The sequence below is a fragment of the Lactuca saligna genome, chromosome 2 (assembly GCF_052625555.1).
Source record: "Lactuca saligna cultivar CGN05327 chromosome 2, ASM5262555v1, whole genome shotgun sequence".
In the NCBI taxonomy this organism is placed as follows: Eukaryota; Viridiplantae; Streptophyta; class Magnoliopsida; order Asterales; family Asteraceae; genus Lactuca; species Lactuca saligna.
Window position 1 is genome coordinate 152,191,243 of NC_136418.1, and position 16,655 is coordinate 152,207,897.

Sequence of the window (16,655 nt, forward strand, 5' to 3'; positions counted from 1 at the left end):
AAATCATAACTTGCTCATACTAAGTCAGATTTTGACGTTCTTTTTATGCACGCTCTCGGTTTAACGAATTCTACGACTTTCGTTAAGATCGCTAAAGCTAAATATCGCTCAATCGTAAATTCACTATTACATCACGCAATATCGTACCGGTTCTGTCACGAAACTTCGACATGTCATAACTTATTCGTTATATATCGGATTTCGGCATTCTTTATATATTCGGAAACCTTGTCACGACCACTACAACTTCCTTCATAGATATTGGGTTTATCTAACATTTTATTTTATAAACCCAAAATTTTATTTTATCATTTATTTTTATCCTTCATCCATTTAAGTCACACAATTAAGCATCAAACACACAATACTCAAATAATGCATTTTTATTATTTCTAAACGTGTTACAAATGTTAACCTAGACTATTACATCAATATTAATGTCTAGCCCAAAAACACGGACGTTACACCAGTAAAATCGCAAGAAGTAACATAAATATAGAATTGGTGGGTGTTTCGATGGTTGAGAAGAAATACATAATATTAGAGTGGTGGGTTCATTAATCAGAGAATTTAGAAAGAAAAAAAAAAGGAAAACAATAATAGGCTGAATGACTTGTTGAAATGCGGTGGTGGATTTGGCACAAAAGCTTCAGATTCTTCGGGTAGAATTTCATTTTAGGGTTTTGGAGAATTCAAAGGTCATATATATATATATATATATATATATATATATATATATATATATATATATATATATATATATATATATATATATATATATATATATATATATATATATATCATGGAGTTGTGGAAGGAAAGCTTTGGTGGTCTTGGGAAGAGAAGTACGGGTAATCTATATAAGTCGACAATGGAGAAGTCGGATTACAAAACGTGTCCACCTTTGTGGAAGATATACATCGGGCTACACAGACTATGAGAGTGGGAAAATAGATATTCACGCGCCTAAAACCACCCTGCGTGATCACAATGTTGAGCATGTAAAATCCCTGAAAATCCCATAAAATTACTAATAAAATCTTACGAACCCCTCATCTACCACTTTCCTTGATTTTTAAGAAATATGGTTTCTTTATGGTTACGAATTGTTTTTAGTGTATTTTGATTTTCTAATACTTTAGAGTTTAGACGGCTATTGGCTTCCTGGACAAAGGGTGTCCATCTACACTTTTTGGTTTGGATTTTCCATATGGTATGGATTTTTCTTTGTCATTTCTAAAATGTTTCTAGAAAATGATATACAGAAAATAACCAACTGTTATTTTGTTTTTAAAACATCGGTTCAATGTTAATGTGGCTTCAAAACCACAAAACGTGTCAATTGGTTGTTCCAACCCAATTTCACTATCATCCACATGGCACTTGATACTTTTTCCCCAATGGTCATTTTGCATCTTCCCCTATACTCGCCTAATTGGCCAAGAAAGGTGTCGTCATTGACACCACAACATCCACCTACTCCCAAAATCAAGCATGAAAGGCAACATCACCACCGACAACCACCCAGTTCCTTTTTATAAAACATAGACACTACTCAATCTAGGATTTCGGAGAATCAAAGAAAACCAAACACGAATTTAGAAATCCAATTTAAAATTCAAAAGTGATCTCAAGAGTAACAGCCATAACTCCACCTTCAAATACTTATGAAATGCAATTACTAAGAGAGGAAAAAGAGCAGCAGCCCAACAAAAACAAACAAAATACCTCAATTCATATACTCCAATTCAAAATCTCTCTAAACTTTTGAATGTAAAAGAAACATGTCTACCATCTTCAGTATCGATCAAAATTAGAACAAAAACAAAAAGGACTCAATTCGAATACAAGGATAAACTTAACTACATATAATCTCAACCACTTCAAAGTTTTCAAGGTGCAAGAACAATTCGTCCAGCAACTTGGTCAAGATCCCGTCTGCCATTAGAAGTTATCCTCCTCCCTCTGAAACATAAAAGAAAATGAGGGTTGTAAAAACTAAAAAGTGTAGACTTTGAATGATAGTTTGCATTTGAGATCAAACAGATTGGTGGGTTTAAAATGGTGTGAATTAAAGTTTAAAATAACCAAAACTCACCCTTTTGGGTCCATATCAATGATTTTCATGGTTTCCAACTGCTGAAGAATGTGACGAGCAATGCCACCGCTGCTTTTGCAGAAATGTGGTGGAGCACTTCCATTCCTTTTACGACCACCGTAGATCCTCTGGAATGCACCAACACCAAGACCACCCCTCAGGTATATTTTCCTAGCAATAGAAGCTGCAAAATGTGTACAAATCAGGCTTCATTTCTTTTTGATATTTAGGGTTGATGCAAGACATAAAAAGAGCACTTACCAGCTCTGATATAGTACCAATCTGGATCATAGGGAGCAAGTTCCTTGAAAGTAGCAGTCTTGACAATATCAGTCCATTCAGGAAGCTCCATCTATATGCGAAATACATGAAGTGATTATTTGAAGAAAAAAACCAGAATTTCTAATTTGGGATGCAGATGGATATACGTGTATATAAAATTTATACGACAGTTTTTACAGCTACAGCACATGAAACCAAAAGAAAAAAGGTTTAAATTCAGAGTTGGTATACGTATAAGCGCAATCATACAATAATATTACAATGAGAAACCAATTACAGTAACGTTATAGATAATGTATTTGTATTACCTTGCCGGATCTTTTCAGATGAGCGGAATAAGCCTTGACGAATTCGTGAGGAGAAACATCCTTCACGGTTCTTGCAGTCGCCATTGTAGATGCAGCTATTGATCTTCGATTACAGCAAAAGAGACGACGGCAATGGAGCCCTGAACTAGAGAATAGCAGCTAGGGTTTGCCTCATAGTTGTAGATTTATATATGTCCACTTGTGAGAATAAACCATATATCAGCCCGGCATTCTTTGGGCTTCCTAACAAACTTCAACGTTTTATTAAAGTGATGTATGCGGCCCAAATCATTTTTTAATTAAGTACATGTTTTTTCTAGTTTAATGTTAACTAATGTTTAGTCAAGCTGATGGTTGATGACTCTTTTAGGTTATGTTTGGCGTATTAGCTGAAAAGTTAGTTGATAGCTGAAAAGCTAGCTATTAAATAAAAAGTTATCTGATAGCTGAAAAATTAGCTGATAAAAAATATCGTTTGGTAAAATCAGCTGAAATATATAAAATTACATAAAATGACATGTAAGAATATATGTTTCTATAATTAATTAAGGGGTATATTTGAAAATTTTTAATAAAACTTCTAAAAAATTAGTCTAAGTAGCTTTTTAAAAAGTTAGTTTATAAGTTAGCTTATAAACTACTTTTTGACTTACCAAACACAACAACTTAAAAAACTCAAAAAATAAGCTAGCGTTGTGGGGCGCCAAACATAGCCTTAGAAATAAAGTTTTCATAAAAGAATTATGGATGTAAAAAACAGCACAAACTAAAGATTTAAAAATATATCTTTATAAAATATCACAAATGGCAATTCATCTAAAAAGTTATAATAATAAAAAATGATATTAATACAAATGAAAACTATAAAATTGTATAGTGGACGAGAAACTTAACTTTAAAATATAATAAACAATCAAAATTGAAACTTATAAATAACAATAATTTAATTTTAAAATTATAAAAATTAAAACCGTTAGAATAAAATTATTTGAAGGAAGAAAATATAAATATATTAAATCTTACTATGAGCAAAACTAAAGTTGCTATTTTCATATAACTTTATTTAATATATTGTATTAAAGGCTTTATAATTTTCTTTTAATTTGGAGTTGACATTTTTAGTTTGTAAAAAAGAAAAATGAAATGAAAAGTGGGTTTGTGAATAGACAAGAAAAAGAACTAATATGACCATCCAACGACAAAGCGAATAAGTGGACAAAACGAATAAGTGGTATGGCTATCTAATGGCCATAAATCAAAGTTCAAATGAACATTAAATATGTGAGGGAAACCTTTTATTTATATATATATATATATATATATATATATATATATATATATATATATATATATATATATATATATATATATATATATATGGAAAACTGCAATAAAATCTCTAAGTATTGCCCGTATAATCGATTTAGCCCTTATATATTTTTTTTTTTGCAATTTAGTCCTAAATACCTGTAAACGTAATCAAAACGAGATATTTAATAGGTTAGCCGGTATCCCACCGGTGTTTTGCGCATGTGGCACCTTACGTGTACAAGTGAGTTTTACCCTTCCATTTCCACTGCATTCGACGTCTGGTAAATCGATTGAGAGAAAAAAATAGGGTTTTTACAGAGTGATACACGAAGGAAATAAGGTTTTACTGAGAGAAACGAAGGTAAAACCCAATGGTTGTCGAATCAGAAGAAGTTCGCCATGAGTCATCTGAAGAATACGACTCTGAAGAATACGAAGATGATGACGAGGTGCTCGATACTGAACACATAGATGTGGAAATGGAAGAAGATGATTTCAAGACACAGGGTAAAGAGAGATGCAAGGATGCTTTCCTTAACTTCAGTTCTGATTATGAAGATAATCAAGCCGATGAAGACAATGACTTAGTTGATGAAGATGAAGAAGGGTTTGGTTCAGAAGAGGAAATCGATGACACAGCAGGGGCTAATGATCTTGATTTGGGAGATGCGGTTGGTGCAGGCTTCCCCATTCACGACCCATCAGTTAAGTGGAATAAGATGAAGCCCCTTCTTGGTGAAAGGTATGAATCACCACATCAGTTGCAACAATGTCTCACTAATTATGCTATTAAGTCAGGGTATAACATTAAATTTGCGAAGTGTGACACTGTGAGATTAACTGCCAAATGTGGTTCTAAGATGAAGTCTCAACCCTGCCCATTCAGAGTTCATGCTTCCTGGATGACTCAAGAAAGGTCTTTTCAGATTAAAACCTTAGTCGATGAGCACAAATGTGTTAGAAATTTCAATATTTCAAATTTACTGAGTCCCATATAGCTAGCAAGACACTTTTTAAAGGAGTTGATAATGAAACCTAACTTGAAGTGTAAGGAGATGCAATCAATAATTAGGACCAAATTTCATTGTGGTGTATCTTGGTCTAAGGCTTACAGAACAAGGTGTAGAGCAATGACCATTATAGATGGTAAACTTACAGAACATTATGCTAGGGTGTGGGACTATTGCCATGAGTTACTAAGGTCAAATCCTGGTAGCACTGTCCAAGTTGGTGTCACTGTAAATCCAGATCAAACAACATACTTTCACAGGATGTATTTGTGTTTTAAAGCAATCAAGGAAGGTTGGAAAATAGGGTGTCGTAGGGTAATTGGTCTAGATGGATCTTTCTTGAAAGGGACATGTAAAGGAGAATTACTCACAACAATAGGGAAGGATGCAAACAACCAAGTTTATCCAATTGCTTGGGCAGTTGTTGACATTGAAAACAAAGCTAATTGGAAATGGTTTTTGGAACTGCTCACAGAGGATCTTAATCTGCTAGATGGAGGAGGGTTTACTGTAATTTCTGATCAACATAAGGTTTGTAATTTCTTTGCATGTTTATGATTTTTCCTTAACATCATCTTATATGTTTATGTATTCATTAAATTGTAGGGATTGCTTGAAGCAACCAAAGAAGTCCTACCAAATGTGGAGCATAGACAGTGTGCAAGACACATATATGCTAACTTTAGGAAGACCTATTATGGAGTGGAGTTCAAGAATATGTTCTGGGCAGCTTCCTTATCAACTGTAGAGAGTGAATTTCTCAGGGAAATGGATGATATAAAAGAGGTTAATCCAAATGCTTATGAACATTTGATCGCAAGAGATCCTCACACATGGTGCAGGGCATTTTTTAGGACTGATGTAGCATGTGAGGCAGTTGAAAATGGCATTGCAGAATGCTTCAACGCCATCATATTGGATGCTAGAAAGAAACCCCTTCTAGCAATGTTTGAAGAAATTAGGTTGTACATGATGGATAGGTTCTACCATATGTTACAAAAGGCAGAAAAGTGGGAATCAGTGGTTTGTCCAGCTGCTATCAAAAAAATGAACAAGTTTGGAGAGGATTTGAGGTTTGTCTTAGCATTTTTATTGTTCCTTGTTATCATTATTCTAATTTTATTGTTATGATTTCATTTAGTAATGCCATTGTAGGAATTGGAATGTGAATCCAAGTGGACCATCTATTTTTGAAGCCAGGAATGGATTAGAAGGGTACGTGGTTAACTTACAAAGCAGAGTGTGCAGCTGTAGGCTTTGGGATATCTCAAGAATTCCATGTGTACATGCACAGTGTGCAATATTATTCACTGGACAAGATCCTGTTCATTTCATAAGTGAGTGGTTTCATGTGGACAGGTTCAAGGCCATATATGCAAACAATATACTACCTGTGAATGGTAGAAATTTATGGCCTATAACATCATACATAAAGCCTCTACCCCTTTTAGCTAGAAGAATGCCAGGGAGACCAACTCTGAAAAGAAAGAGGCATGCCACTGAATCTCAAGACAAATACTCCCAAAATAAGATGAAGGTTACAGGAAAAGGAAGGACTGTCCAATGCAAAAATTGTCTTCAAAGGGGTCATAACAAGGCATCCTGTAAGAATCCCAAGGTCACACCAGAACCCAAACCCAAGAAAAAAATGGGTAGACCAAGATTGGATCCTGGTATCAGTCATTGGACTAGAGGTGGTGTAAGAGGTGGTGTCAGAGGTAGTAGAGGTGGTGTCAGAGGTAGTAGAGGTGGTGCAAGGGGTAGTAGAGGTGGTAGAGGGGGTAACACAGGTGATGTAGTGGCTAACAGAGGTGGTAGGGGTAGTAAGAGAGGTGGTAGGGGTAGTAAAAGAGGTGGTAGGGGCAATAAGACATCTGTTGGAATTGAAGGTGGTGGAGTGGCTGACGTTGAAGGTGGTGGAGTGGCTGAAGTTGAGGATGACACTATTCCTGAAAAATATTTAGTCCATTTATGGAAGGCAATGCAAGATTTGAAACTATCAGGGTATTCAACTGAAGAAATTAAAAAGTCACTTAGTCTGACAGATTCACATATGAAACAACTCAATGATTACAATGACACTATTGAACAAGTTCTTCCTATGTCTATGGTAAACCCTCTATATTACCTTAATGTTTACATTTATTTATGTTATTAATTGCTTGATGTTTTATAGGAAGAGGAGTATCCACCTCAGACTGAGACACAAGATGGGGCTGAAGAAATTATCCCTGAGACACAACCAGAAAGTGAGGAAGAAGAAGAAGGCATTAATGACACCCATGAATTACCAGTACACCTTAGGATTGTGAAAAAAAGAAGGCCCTCTAAGAGGATTGTTAAAACCAAGCTGAAGAAGATGGGATGTGTTGGGACTTCTTCAAATTCAGCATTGGAGTTGGATTAGACTGTTAGGGTGTTAAGGGTAGTAAGGGTATTTTGGTACATATTTTGTGAATGCTACTTTTGTGCCTCTTTTTTGAATGCTACTTTTGTATATCTTTTGTGAATGCCCTTAAATTACTGATAACCATATTTTGTACATCTTTTGTAAACACATTGAAACATAGTGAATGCCCTTAACATGGTTGGTAATGACATATTGGAGTTTGTTGTTTAATTATTTTAGCCACATTGAAACATTGTGAATTCTCTTAACATGGTTGGTAATGACATATTGGAGTTTGTTGTTTAATTATTTTAGCCACATTGAAACATTGTGAATGCCCTTAATATGGTTATATTTGTCAAGTGTACACCATTTATGCAAACCAAGAAGGGCACCAGCAACACCTTTGTAGTAAGATCTTGTTATTGATCTAAATGATTCTTGACCAGCCTAACAAATATATAAAGAAAAAAGAAGAGATTTTTTAAGATTTCTTTTTATAATAAATGTAACAAGAGAATAAGGTATAGAAGAAAAGAAGGAGACAAACTGTGTCCCAGATTTGGAGCTTTATTGGTTTGTTGTCAATGGTGATCATTTTAGTCCCAAATTCAACACCAATTGTTAAATCATGGTTATATTTGTCTAGTGTACACCATTTATGCAAACCATAATAACATATTGCCATTTCATTAATCGAAACATTACATGATCCACAACAACATTTATCTATTACATCATGATAACAAACCAAAAGATTACATCATCCCTACCATACCATAATACCCTACAACTTACATTAAACTAACCATACATCATCCCTACAATGAAACAAACAAAACAAACCATCATCCACTTGCAGAATCCAAATTCATTACTAGGCACATGTGTATTGTCACACATTGCAATTTGATTATCAGGTTCAAGAGCATTCGCAGGGGCAATAGGGACATCAACATTCACAGGGGCAATAGGGCCATCAACAGGTATTTCACCTTCATTAACAGGGTTATTAAAAGGAATAGCTACACCCCCATTAGCAACAGCTCCTAACTCATACATTCTTTCTTTATACCACTTATTCAATAGAATCCAACGAAAATACCCACAGTCCTTCTCTTCATCCTACATAACATAGCAAGATGCATGTTTTTAACATAGAAAAATGGGAAATTTAGAGGATTAGAAGAATTTGAGTGAGTTTTGAAGATTCTATACCATGTAATTTGGGCAACCAAAAAACCTCCGACCTGGATTCTTTCGAGTCCATGATGTCCACATTCCAACCCTATCTCCACAATAGCACGTTCTAATGTTGGTGCTTGACGAACTCAACATCGATTTCCTGTTGCCAATTTGCCCTAATCGTTCGCTCCTTTGACTGGAGATTGAAGAAGACGAGCTCGATTCAATGATTTAGCCCTCTTAAATGGCACGTAGGATGTTATTTAACATGATGACTTCCACGTAAGCTGCCACATCAGTTAGATACCGGCTAACCTATTAAATATCTCGTTTTGATTACGTTTACAGGTATTTAGGACTAAATTGCAAAATATATATATATATATATATATATATATATATATATATATATATAAGGGCTAAATCGATTATACGGGCAATACTTAGGGACTTTATTGTAGTTTTCCATATATATATATATATATATATATATATATATATATATATATATACTAGCAGCGTACCCGCGCAAAGCGGCGGGGCATGTAAATTCTTTCGGTGATATGTTTCCTCTACAAAAATGTTATGTTACAAATGAAAGTACATGTCGAAGACAAAATAATCAAACTATGGTGTTATTTGGGAGATGAAGTCATTTTTTGTTCCTAGACGGTGGACTTTATAGCAGAGAAGGGAACAAAGAGATATATGCGATTGGAGAGATATTTGAATCAACATGTTAAATTTAAGGATATCTAAAATGGTTCAAAATTTGAATGAATCCGGGATTTGAGGAAACCATATCAAATTGTTGAGAAATATAAGGAGATTTGATGATAATTATTTGAATTCAAAATGTGGTTAAAATTTAATATTATTTTATTAATGGTTACTTGTACTATCAGCTTTATCATTTGGACGTCTTAAAAAAATATTATTATTATAATCAATCTATTTTTAGAAATAGTTAGATTTCTTTTATAAGATAGTAAAGATATATATATATATATATATATATATATATATATATATATATATATATATATATATATATATAATTTTTAAAATAGCGTTGCTATTACAAATGTCTTTAGATTTTAATTTTCTCCAATTTTTCAAGAAACATCACAATCTTTTCCATTTGTAGCCATAAAATCTGAGAGAACTTGTTATTTACATTCTTTTTGTCGGTTGATTTCTTGCCATAGCCAAACTTTGGGATCTTAGCGTTTGTTCAATGAGAGTTGGTTTGAGTTATATCAATAGTCTAGTATAAATGTTAATGTCGAAGATAGATAGAGATAGTGATTTGGTGTTTTGTAATAACCTAACAATAAAGTAATGGATGATACTCTAAGGATAAGGGGAGGCGATCTAAGGAAAAGGTGGGATGGTTGTACTTCTCTTTTTTTTTTTAACAAAAACAAGGGGTTTGTAGTGATTTGGTGGAAGGTTTCATTGGACAATGGATCTATTGGGCCTAGTATTTCACTATGGGGAGCGTCGATCTTGTTTGTGAAGAAGAATGATAGGTCGCATCGGATGTGTATCGACTATCAAGAGCTGAATAAGCTAACAGTAAAGAACCGTTACCCGCTCCCGACGATCGACGATTTATTTGACAAGCTTTAAGGCGCATCTTGGTTTTCCAATATTGATCTACGATCTGGTTATCACTAGATGAGACTCAAAGAATATGATATGCATGGGGCGAGCTTCTGGCCTCGTTATGCTCATTACGAGTTTGTGGTGATGCACTTCGGGCTCACCAATGCTCCAGCAACATTGATTGATCTCATGAATCGCATATGCAAGCCTATATTGGATCGTCTGTGATTATGTTTATGATGATATCCTAGTCTATTCCAAGACCAATGATCAACACGAGGAGCATCTGAGAAAGGTATTGGATACTTTAAGGATGGAGAAGTTGTACGCAAAGTTCTCCAATTGTGAGTTTTGGTTGCACGAGGTGCATTTCTTGGGACACCTTGTCAACGAGTTGGGTATTTTAGTCGATCCGGCCAAGGTTGAGGAGGTGATCAGGTGGGAGGTTCTGAGGTCACCATCCAAGATTTGGAGTTTCCTTGGATTGGCGGGTTACTATCGAATATTCATTCAAGAATTCTCCAAGATAGCAGTCCCTTTGATCCCCTTGACAAAGAAGACCATCAAATTTCGTTGGGGGACTGAGCAGCAGACAATTTTTGAGACTTTAAGGCACACAATGTGTGAGACGCTGATTTTGACCCTGTCAGAGGGTGTTAAAGATTTTGTGGTATATTGTGATGCATTGATCAATACATTTTTGATGGAACGGTTCATGTGATCGCTTACGCTTCGAGGCAGCTAAAACCTAATGAGGTGAACTATCCTATGCACGATTTAGAGTTGGCGGTTGTGGTTTTCGGCCTTAAGATTTTATGATATTACCTCTATGTGGCTCATTGTACTATTTACACGGACCACAAGAGGCTAAGGTGTCTGATGGATCAGCTGAATCTGACTATGAGGTAGAGTAAATGGTTGGATGTGGTAAAAGATTATGATTTTGAGATCATTTATCACCCGGGGAAGGCCAATATGGTGATTGATGCTCTCAGCCGCAAGACGGTTACTGCCTTGATCAGGGATGTGTGTTTGAGGATGAGCATGATTACCCCACTATTAGATCATATATGAGAGTCTCGGGTTGAGGTTATAAAGGAATAACACCGGAAGAGTGAGCGCATAGTGGGTCAGGTGGCTTCCTTCGATTATGATAGTCGGGGAATTATTTACCTTTCATCAGAGGGTGTAGGTTCCATAGTGGGGTGGTGCGCATCAGGTATTAATGGAGGCGGCACACAAGTTGAGGTTATCTATTCATCCCAGAGCGAAAAATATGTATAGAGATCTCCAACCTGACTACTGGTAGCCATGAATAAAGCAATTTGTGGCCTAGTAAGTGGAGAGGTGCTTGTCTTGCAATAAAGTCAAGGCCGAGTATGAGCGACCCAATGTCAAAATTGAGTTTTTTGGATATTCCTGTTTGGAAATAGGAAGATGTTACAATGGATTTTATCACCAAATTATCTCGGACAACACGTGGAGTGGATTTAATATGGGTCATTATGGATTGATTGACCAGGAGCACGTATTTTGTCTCGAGTCAATGGAGTATCTATACGGAGAAGTTGATAAACATATATATTCTAGAGGTTATGGAGTAGCATGAGATGTCGTTTTCTCTGGTCACTGATAGGGATATCCAGTTTACTTGCAGGTTTTGTAAGAGATTTCATGAGGAGTTAGGTACTTGTTTGCACTTCAGCACGACTTTTCACTCGCAGACGGATGGTCAGAGTGAGCGTACTATCCAGACTTTAGAGGACATGCTTCGAGTATGTGTATTGGATTTTGGTGGGATTTGGGATACATATCTTAATTTGGAGGAGTTTTCGTATAACAACAGTTATCACGCCAACATTGATTGACTTCCTTTTAAGATGTTATATGAGTGGAAGTGTAGGACCCCAATATGTTGGGTAACGTCGGTCAGCAAGCTATGGGGAGTACAGAGGTAGTACTCCGGACAACTGAGTTGATTCAATAGGTTTGTGGCAGGCTCCAAATAGCGTAGAGTCGGCAAAAGAGCTAGGCAGATAGTGATGGGTTTTTGTCATAAGACATCCTATGTGCTCATACAAACCCTAATGCTTGGATCTAGGTTTCTCTATTGTACATGCTTTGAATCCAAGACTATAAACCCTAATTCTAGCATTCAAGTAATCATATTAATATGTAATTAGGTTTAAGATCATACCTTGATTGTTATGTAGCAATAACAATCCCAATTCCTCCTTGTATTGACTTTAGAAGGCTTAGAGTCACAAGTGTCACTCCTCTAATGGCTTACAAACACCATAAGCAAGAGGATGAAGAGGAGAGAGGTTGGAGGCTGCCAAAAACGTGTGTAAACCCTTACAAGAAGCTTAGCCACGTTTTTGAGCCTTAAGGGGTCTTTATATAGTTGGGCTATTAGGGTTATCTAACAAGGAAACCCTAATTTGGATGCTTAAGCCCTAAGTAACCCATAGACTCCTTTTATCAAGCCCATGGACGATTTCCTTATGGGTTTCCCATTAGAATTCATCCATCCCTTAATACAAGGCAATCCATGGCCCAAATTGAAATTATCTTATAATTACAATTCCAGTCCCTTAAGTTTAATTAATCTCTTTTGGTCACAAAACTAATTACCAATTAATTATTGGCTAATATTAATTAAACAATATGATTTCTCCTTTAATATATTATTCTCATAATACATTAACAAATCATATTTAATCCTTACTCTCCATAATTCATCCTATCAAGTTGCTTTGGTGAAGGCAACCCAAAAGGACCATGCACCATCGGGTCAAGTACATACCAAAATAGTTATGGACTTAGACACTAATCCAACAGATAGATCCCGGCCAGACTTGGAGTTCCAGGTCGGGAACATGATACTCCTAAAGGTGTCACCTTGGAAATGTTTCATCCGATTCAGGAAGAGGGTAAGCAAGGCCCCATATATATTTGTCATTTCAGAGTGTTAGCCCATGTGGGCAGGGTCGCGTATCGCTTGGATCTTCCAGAGGAGCTCAACCAGATCCATAGCACTTTCCACGTCTATCAGTTGCATAAATGTTTAGTTGATGATTTCGCAATGGTTACATTATAGGATATTTAAGTGGATAATCGCCTAAATTATATAGAGATACCAGTGTCCATTCTCGACAGGAAGATGAAGAGTCTTTGAAACAAGGTTGTGGAATTAGTAAATGTGCAGTGGCAACACCGAAATAGGTCAAAATGGACATGGGCACCCATGGAGGAGATAAGAGAGCATTACCCAGAGTTGTTTACAGAGTCGAACTTTGGGGACGAATTCTTATTCAGGTGAGGGAGAATTGTAACGTCCGATATGTCAGATAAATGTTGATTAATTAGTTTCTTTCATTTTGGACACATGGACTCGAGTACACTAGGCGTACATATCATAATTTGGGCATACTCTAAAGCATGCATGAGACGTTGTGTCCCCTTGGTACACTAGGCGTACGTCAGTCAGGGTCAGGCCCTAATATTTAAGGTTTGCACCTTATTTAAACACATTAAGTCTCCCCAAGCCCTTATCTTATCAGCACCCATTGCTTATTTGAGCTATACCTCGAAACCCTAATCCATTTCCCCAATATATTAACCTTTGAGTGGGTGTTTTGGTGTGTGTTGTGCATGTTGAAGAAGAAGAAGACTTGTAGATAAGCATTGTACAAGAGGGAGTTTGTAGATCCATAGACTATTCACCCTTTCCAACTTATTTTAGGTATAAATCTCCTCCCTTGATGAATCTATGTGTTAGATCTATGGAAGGGGTTGCTTTTATCATATCATGGTCCCTTGAGTCATCCTTGTGTGTATGAGCCACTCCATGAGTTTAGAATGATAGATCTCATCATTTATGATGGTGTTAGTGCATAAAAACGTCATCTTGATGGATTATGAGGAACCATGCAAAGGTTGGTGTCTATTATTTGAGGATAAAGTGTTTAAGTTTGGTTCTATAACCTTTTAAGGCATGCAAAAGCATAAAGTTTGCAACTTTATGGCTTAACACGTTTTAACGATCTTAGATATGAAGTTGGACATTAGTTCTTAGCATATTAAGACCTTGAAATGAGACTTTGGCCAATTATGGCGTACGCAGGTGTACGTTGAACGTACGCGTCTGGGATCTCGATTATGTAAAGAACTCGAGTATGTCAGGCATACTGATGGTACGCTTAGCATACTCACCAAGGGAGTTTTGGGCTTTTAGTTTCAGGCCACCTTGGGCTTTAAGGTTTTGGGAACTTGTTGGGCCATAAGGCTTTATGAATTAGGCCTTTATGGATTGGGCCCATATTGCGACTGAAGTGTATTTTGGACTTTGGGCTAGTTTGGATTTGGTACTTGGTATGTTAGGCCAAATAAGGGAAAGGTAAAGTAACCTTTTTACCCTTGAAGTCGGGACTTAGGATTTGGACTCTTGGGTTGGTTTAGTGACCTAATTGCTAAACATGGTTCTATTATTTGTGATTTAGCAAGAGGATTTTAAGATTTAACAACCCAAGTGTGGTTTGTTTATCTTCGGACAGAGGTGAGTTTCCTTCACAGTACTAGTGGATCGAAGGCACCAATGTCGGCCCATTGAATTTATGTTTTAAGATTGATGGATGTCTTTGTAACAATCGCCATCTATGTTTGTATGTGCGTGTTGTCTTTGTGACTCTTATTGTTATGTTTGTATGCTAACTATAGGGGTGAAATAGACCCGATACCGGTTGAAAGAGACTGAAGGGGGTGAAATATAGCCGATACCGGTTAAAAGAGACCGAAGGGGGTGAAATAAACCCAATACCAATTAAAAGAAACCGAAGGGTGTGAAATATACCCAGTACTAGTCAAAAGAGATTGAAGGGGTGAAACAAACCCAATTATGTTTTGACTGTTATGTATGTATAGGATGGGGTATTTTGGTGAAGCTCATTGAGCTCTGTGCTTCGGTTTTCATTTTATGTTTTAGGTACTTCCAACTTGAAAGGGAAGGACTCGACTTGATCGCACAACATCCGCCCATGTTTTATGTATTATGTGATTTTTAGATTTTTTAATCTGATGTTATTTCACTATGATATATTCTCGGTTGTTTTGACATGATTATTGGATGTTTTAGAATAAACTAAATATGAAATTTTTATCTGAATTTTTGGGATGTTACAATTAATGAATATCTAACACCAGTCTCATTATCTATTAGCTTTAGAAGGTCAAATCCTTTTGTGAATATATACTTATCATGTATAAGGTCAATGAGTTTTCTCTAAACTCGAATCTTCAGGATTAATCTTAGTATTTGCTTGAGTTTTTAGTAATTATTATATTCACTTACAAATTTTACAAAAAAAAAATAACATTAACGTTTTTTTTTTGTTGGTTTGAGGTCATACAACCAATTTTCGATATATGTTATTATGTTATAGCTTTTAATTTGCAAGTTTGTTATATACTATTGTTTAATTTGTAAGTTTGTTGCTATTATTAGATAAAATACATGTTATCGGTCATATGTTATATATTATGATATGGATAATATTTAATTAGATATGTTAAAAATGATTGTTTGTTTTATACCGCTTTAAAAAAATAATTAATTAAAATTCATGAATATGTTACCTTTTCCATGTAAGTACGAAAGAAATGTTTTTTCAACACACACACACACGCACACTGCTATTTGCATATTTAGTCTTATATTTAGTATAGATTTTTATCATTTATTAGCTAATTTATTGCATATCATGGACAAAAGATACTTAAAAGTGTTTGAATTGTGTTTTCAGTCCAAAAGCAAAGCTCGGGAGCCAACGGGAGTAGGAGAAGCGGTTGGGAGCTCGGGAGTTGAACAAAGAAGAAAAATGCTAAAAATATAAGGTACTCGACGAGTAGCGTCGACTACTCGACGAGTCGTATCGAAGGATCGAGAAGATAAGGACTCTAAGACTTACCGTGCATGGGCATTAAGTGATGGACTCGACGAGTCGGTTCGAATCTATAAATACAACTTTCCATATCGACATAAAGAATGTTGGAACCCTTGGGGAGAAGCAAGCTACGAATCAGAGTTAGGAGAGAGCTGGATAACGAAAATACAACCCTAAAACCAATCCCGAAGAAGATTTGAGGCAAATCTACATCATTCTTACTTTAATCTATTGTTCTTCATTATGTTTGGACTTTTAGATTTCGTTTTTATGCTGTTAATCACCTCAATCATGAGCTAAAACCTTTAAACTTTTGTTTGGGGAGACAAATTGATACTATGGATTGATTATTTATGGTAGGATTGATTTAATATTGGTGATTTTGTTGATTTTAGCTTGTTAAAGAACCTTATGTGTGAATGATAACTACCTTTCTGTTAATAGGAAGATAATTAAGTTGCATGAACATCTCTTAATTGCTAGCTCATATAATTTATGCGACCACTTCATTATATGACTAGG

At 35.7% G+C, this 16,655-nt stretch overlaps 1 protein-coding gene across 1 annotated transcript; it reads right to left on the reverse strand.

Moving 5' to 3' along the window:
• Positions 1–1,712: 1,712 nt before the first annotated feature.
• On the reverse strand, positions 1,713–2,861 carry LOC145032142 (small ribosomal subunit protein eS19x-like). The gene is made up of 4 exons (XM_078980850.1): positions 2,689–2,861; positions 2,360–2,450; positions 2,099–2,282; positions 1,713–1,965 (listed from the first exon to the last, which is right to left on the reverse strand). Exons 1-4 carry the CDS (start codon positions 2,770–2,772, stop codon positions 1,893–1,895), a joined length of 432 nt encoding a protein of 143 aa, XP_078836976.1. The 5' UTR covers positions 2,773–2,861; the 3' UTR covers positions 1,713–1,892.
• Between the last annotated feature and the right edge of the window lie 13,794 nt (positions 2,862–16,655).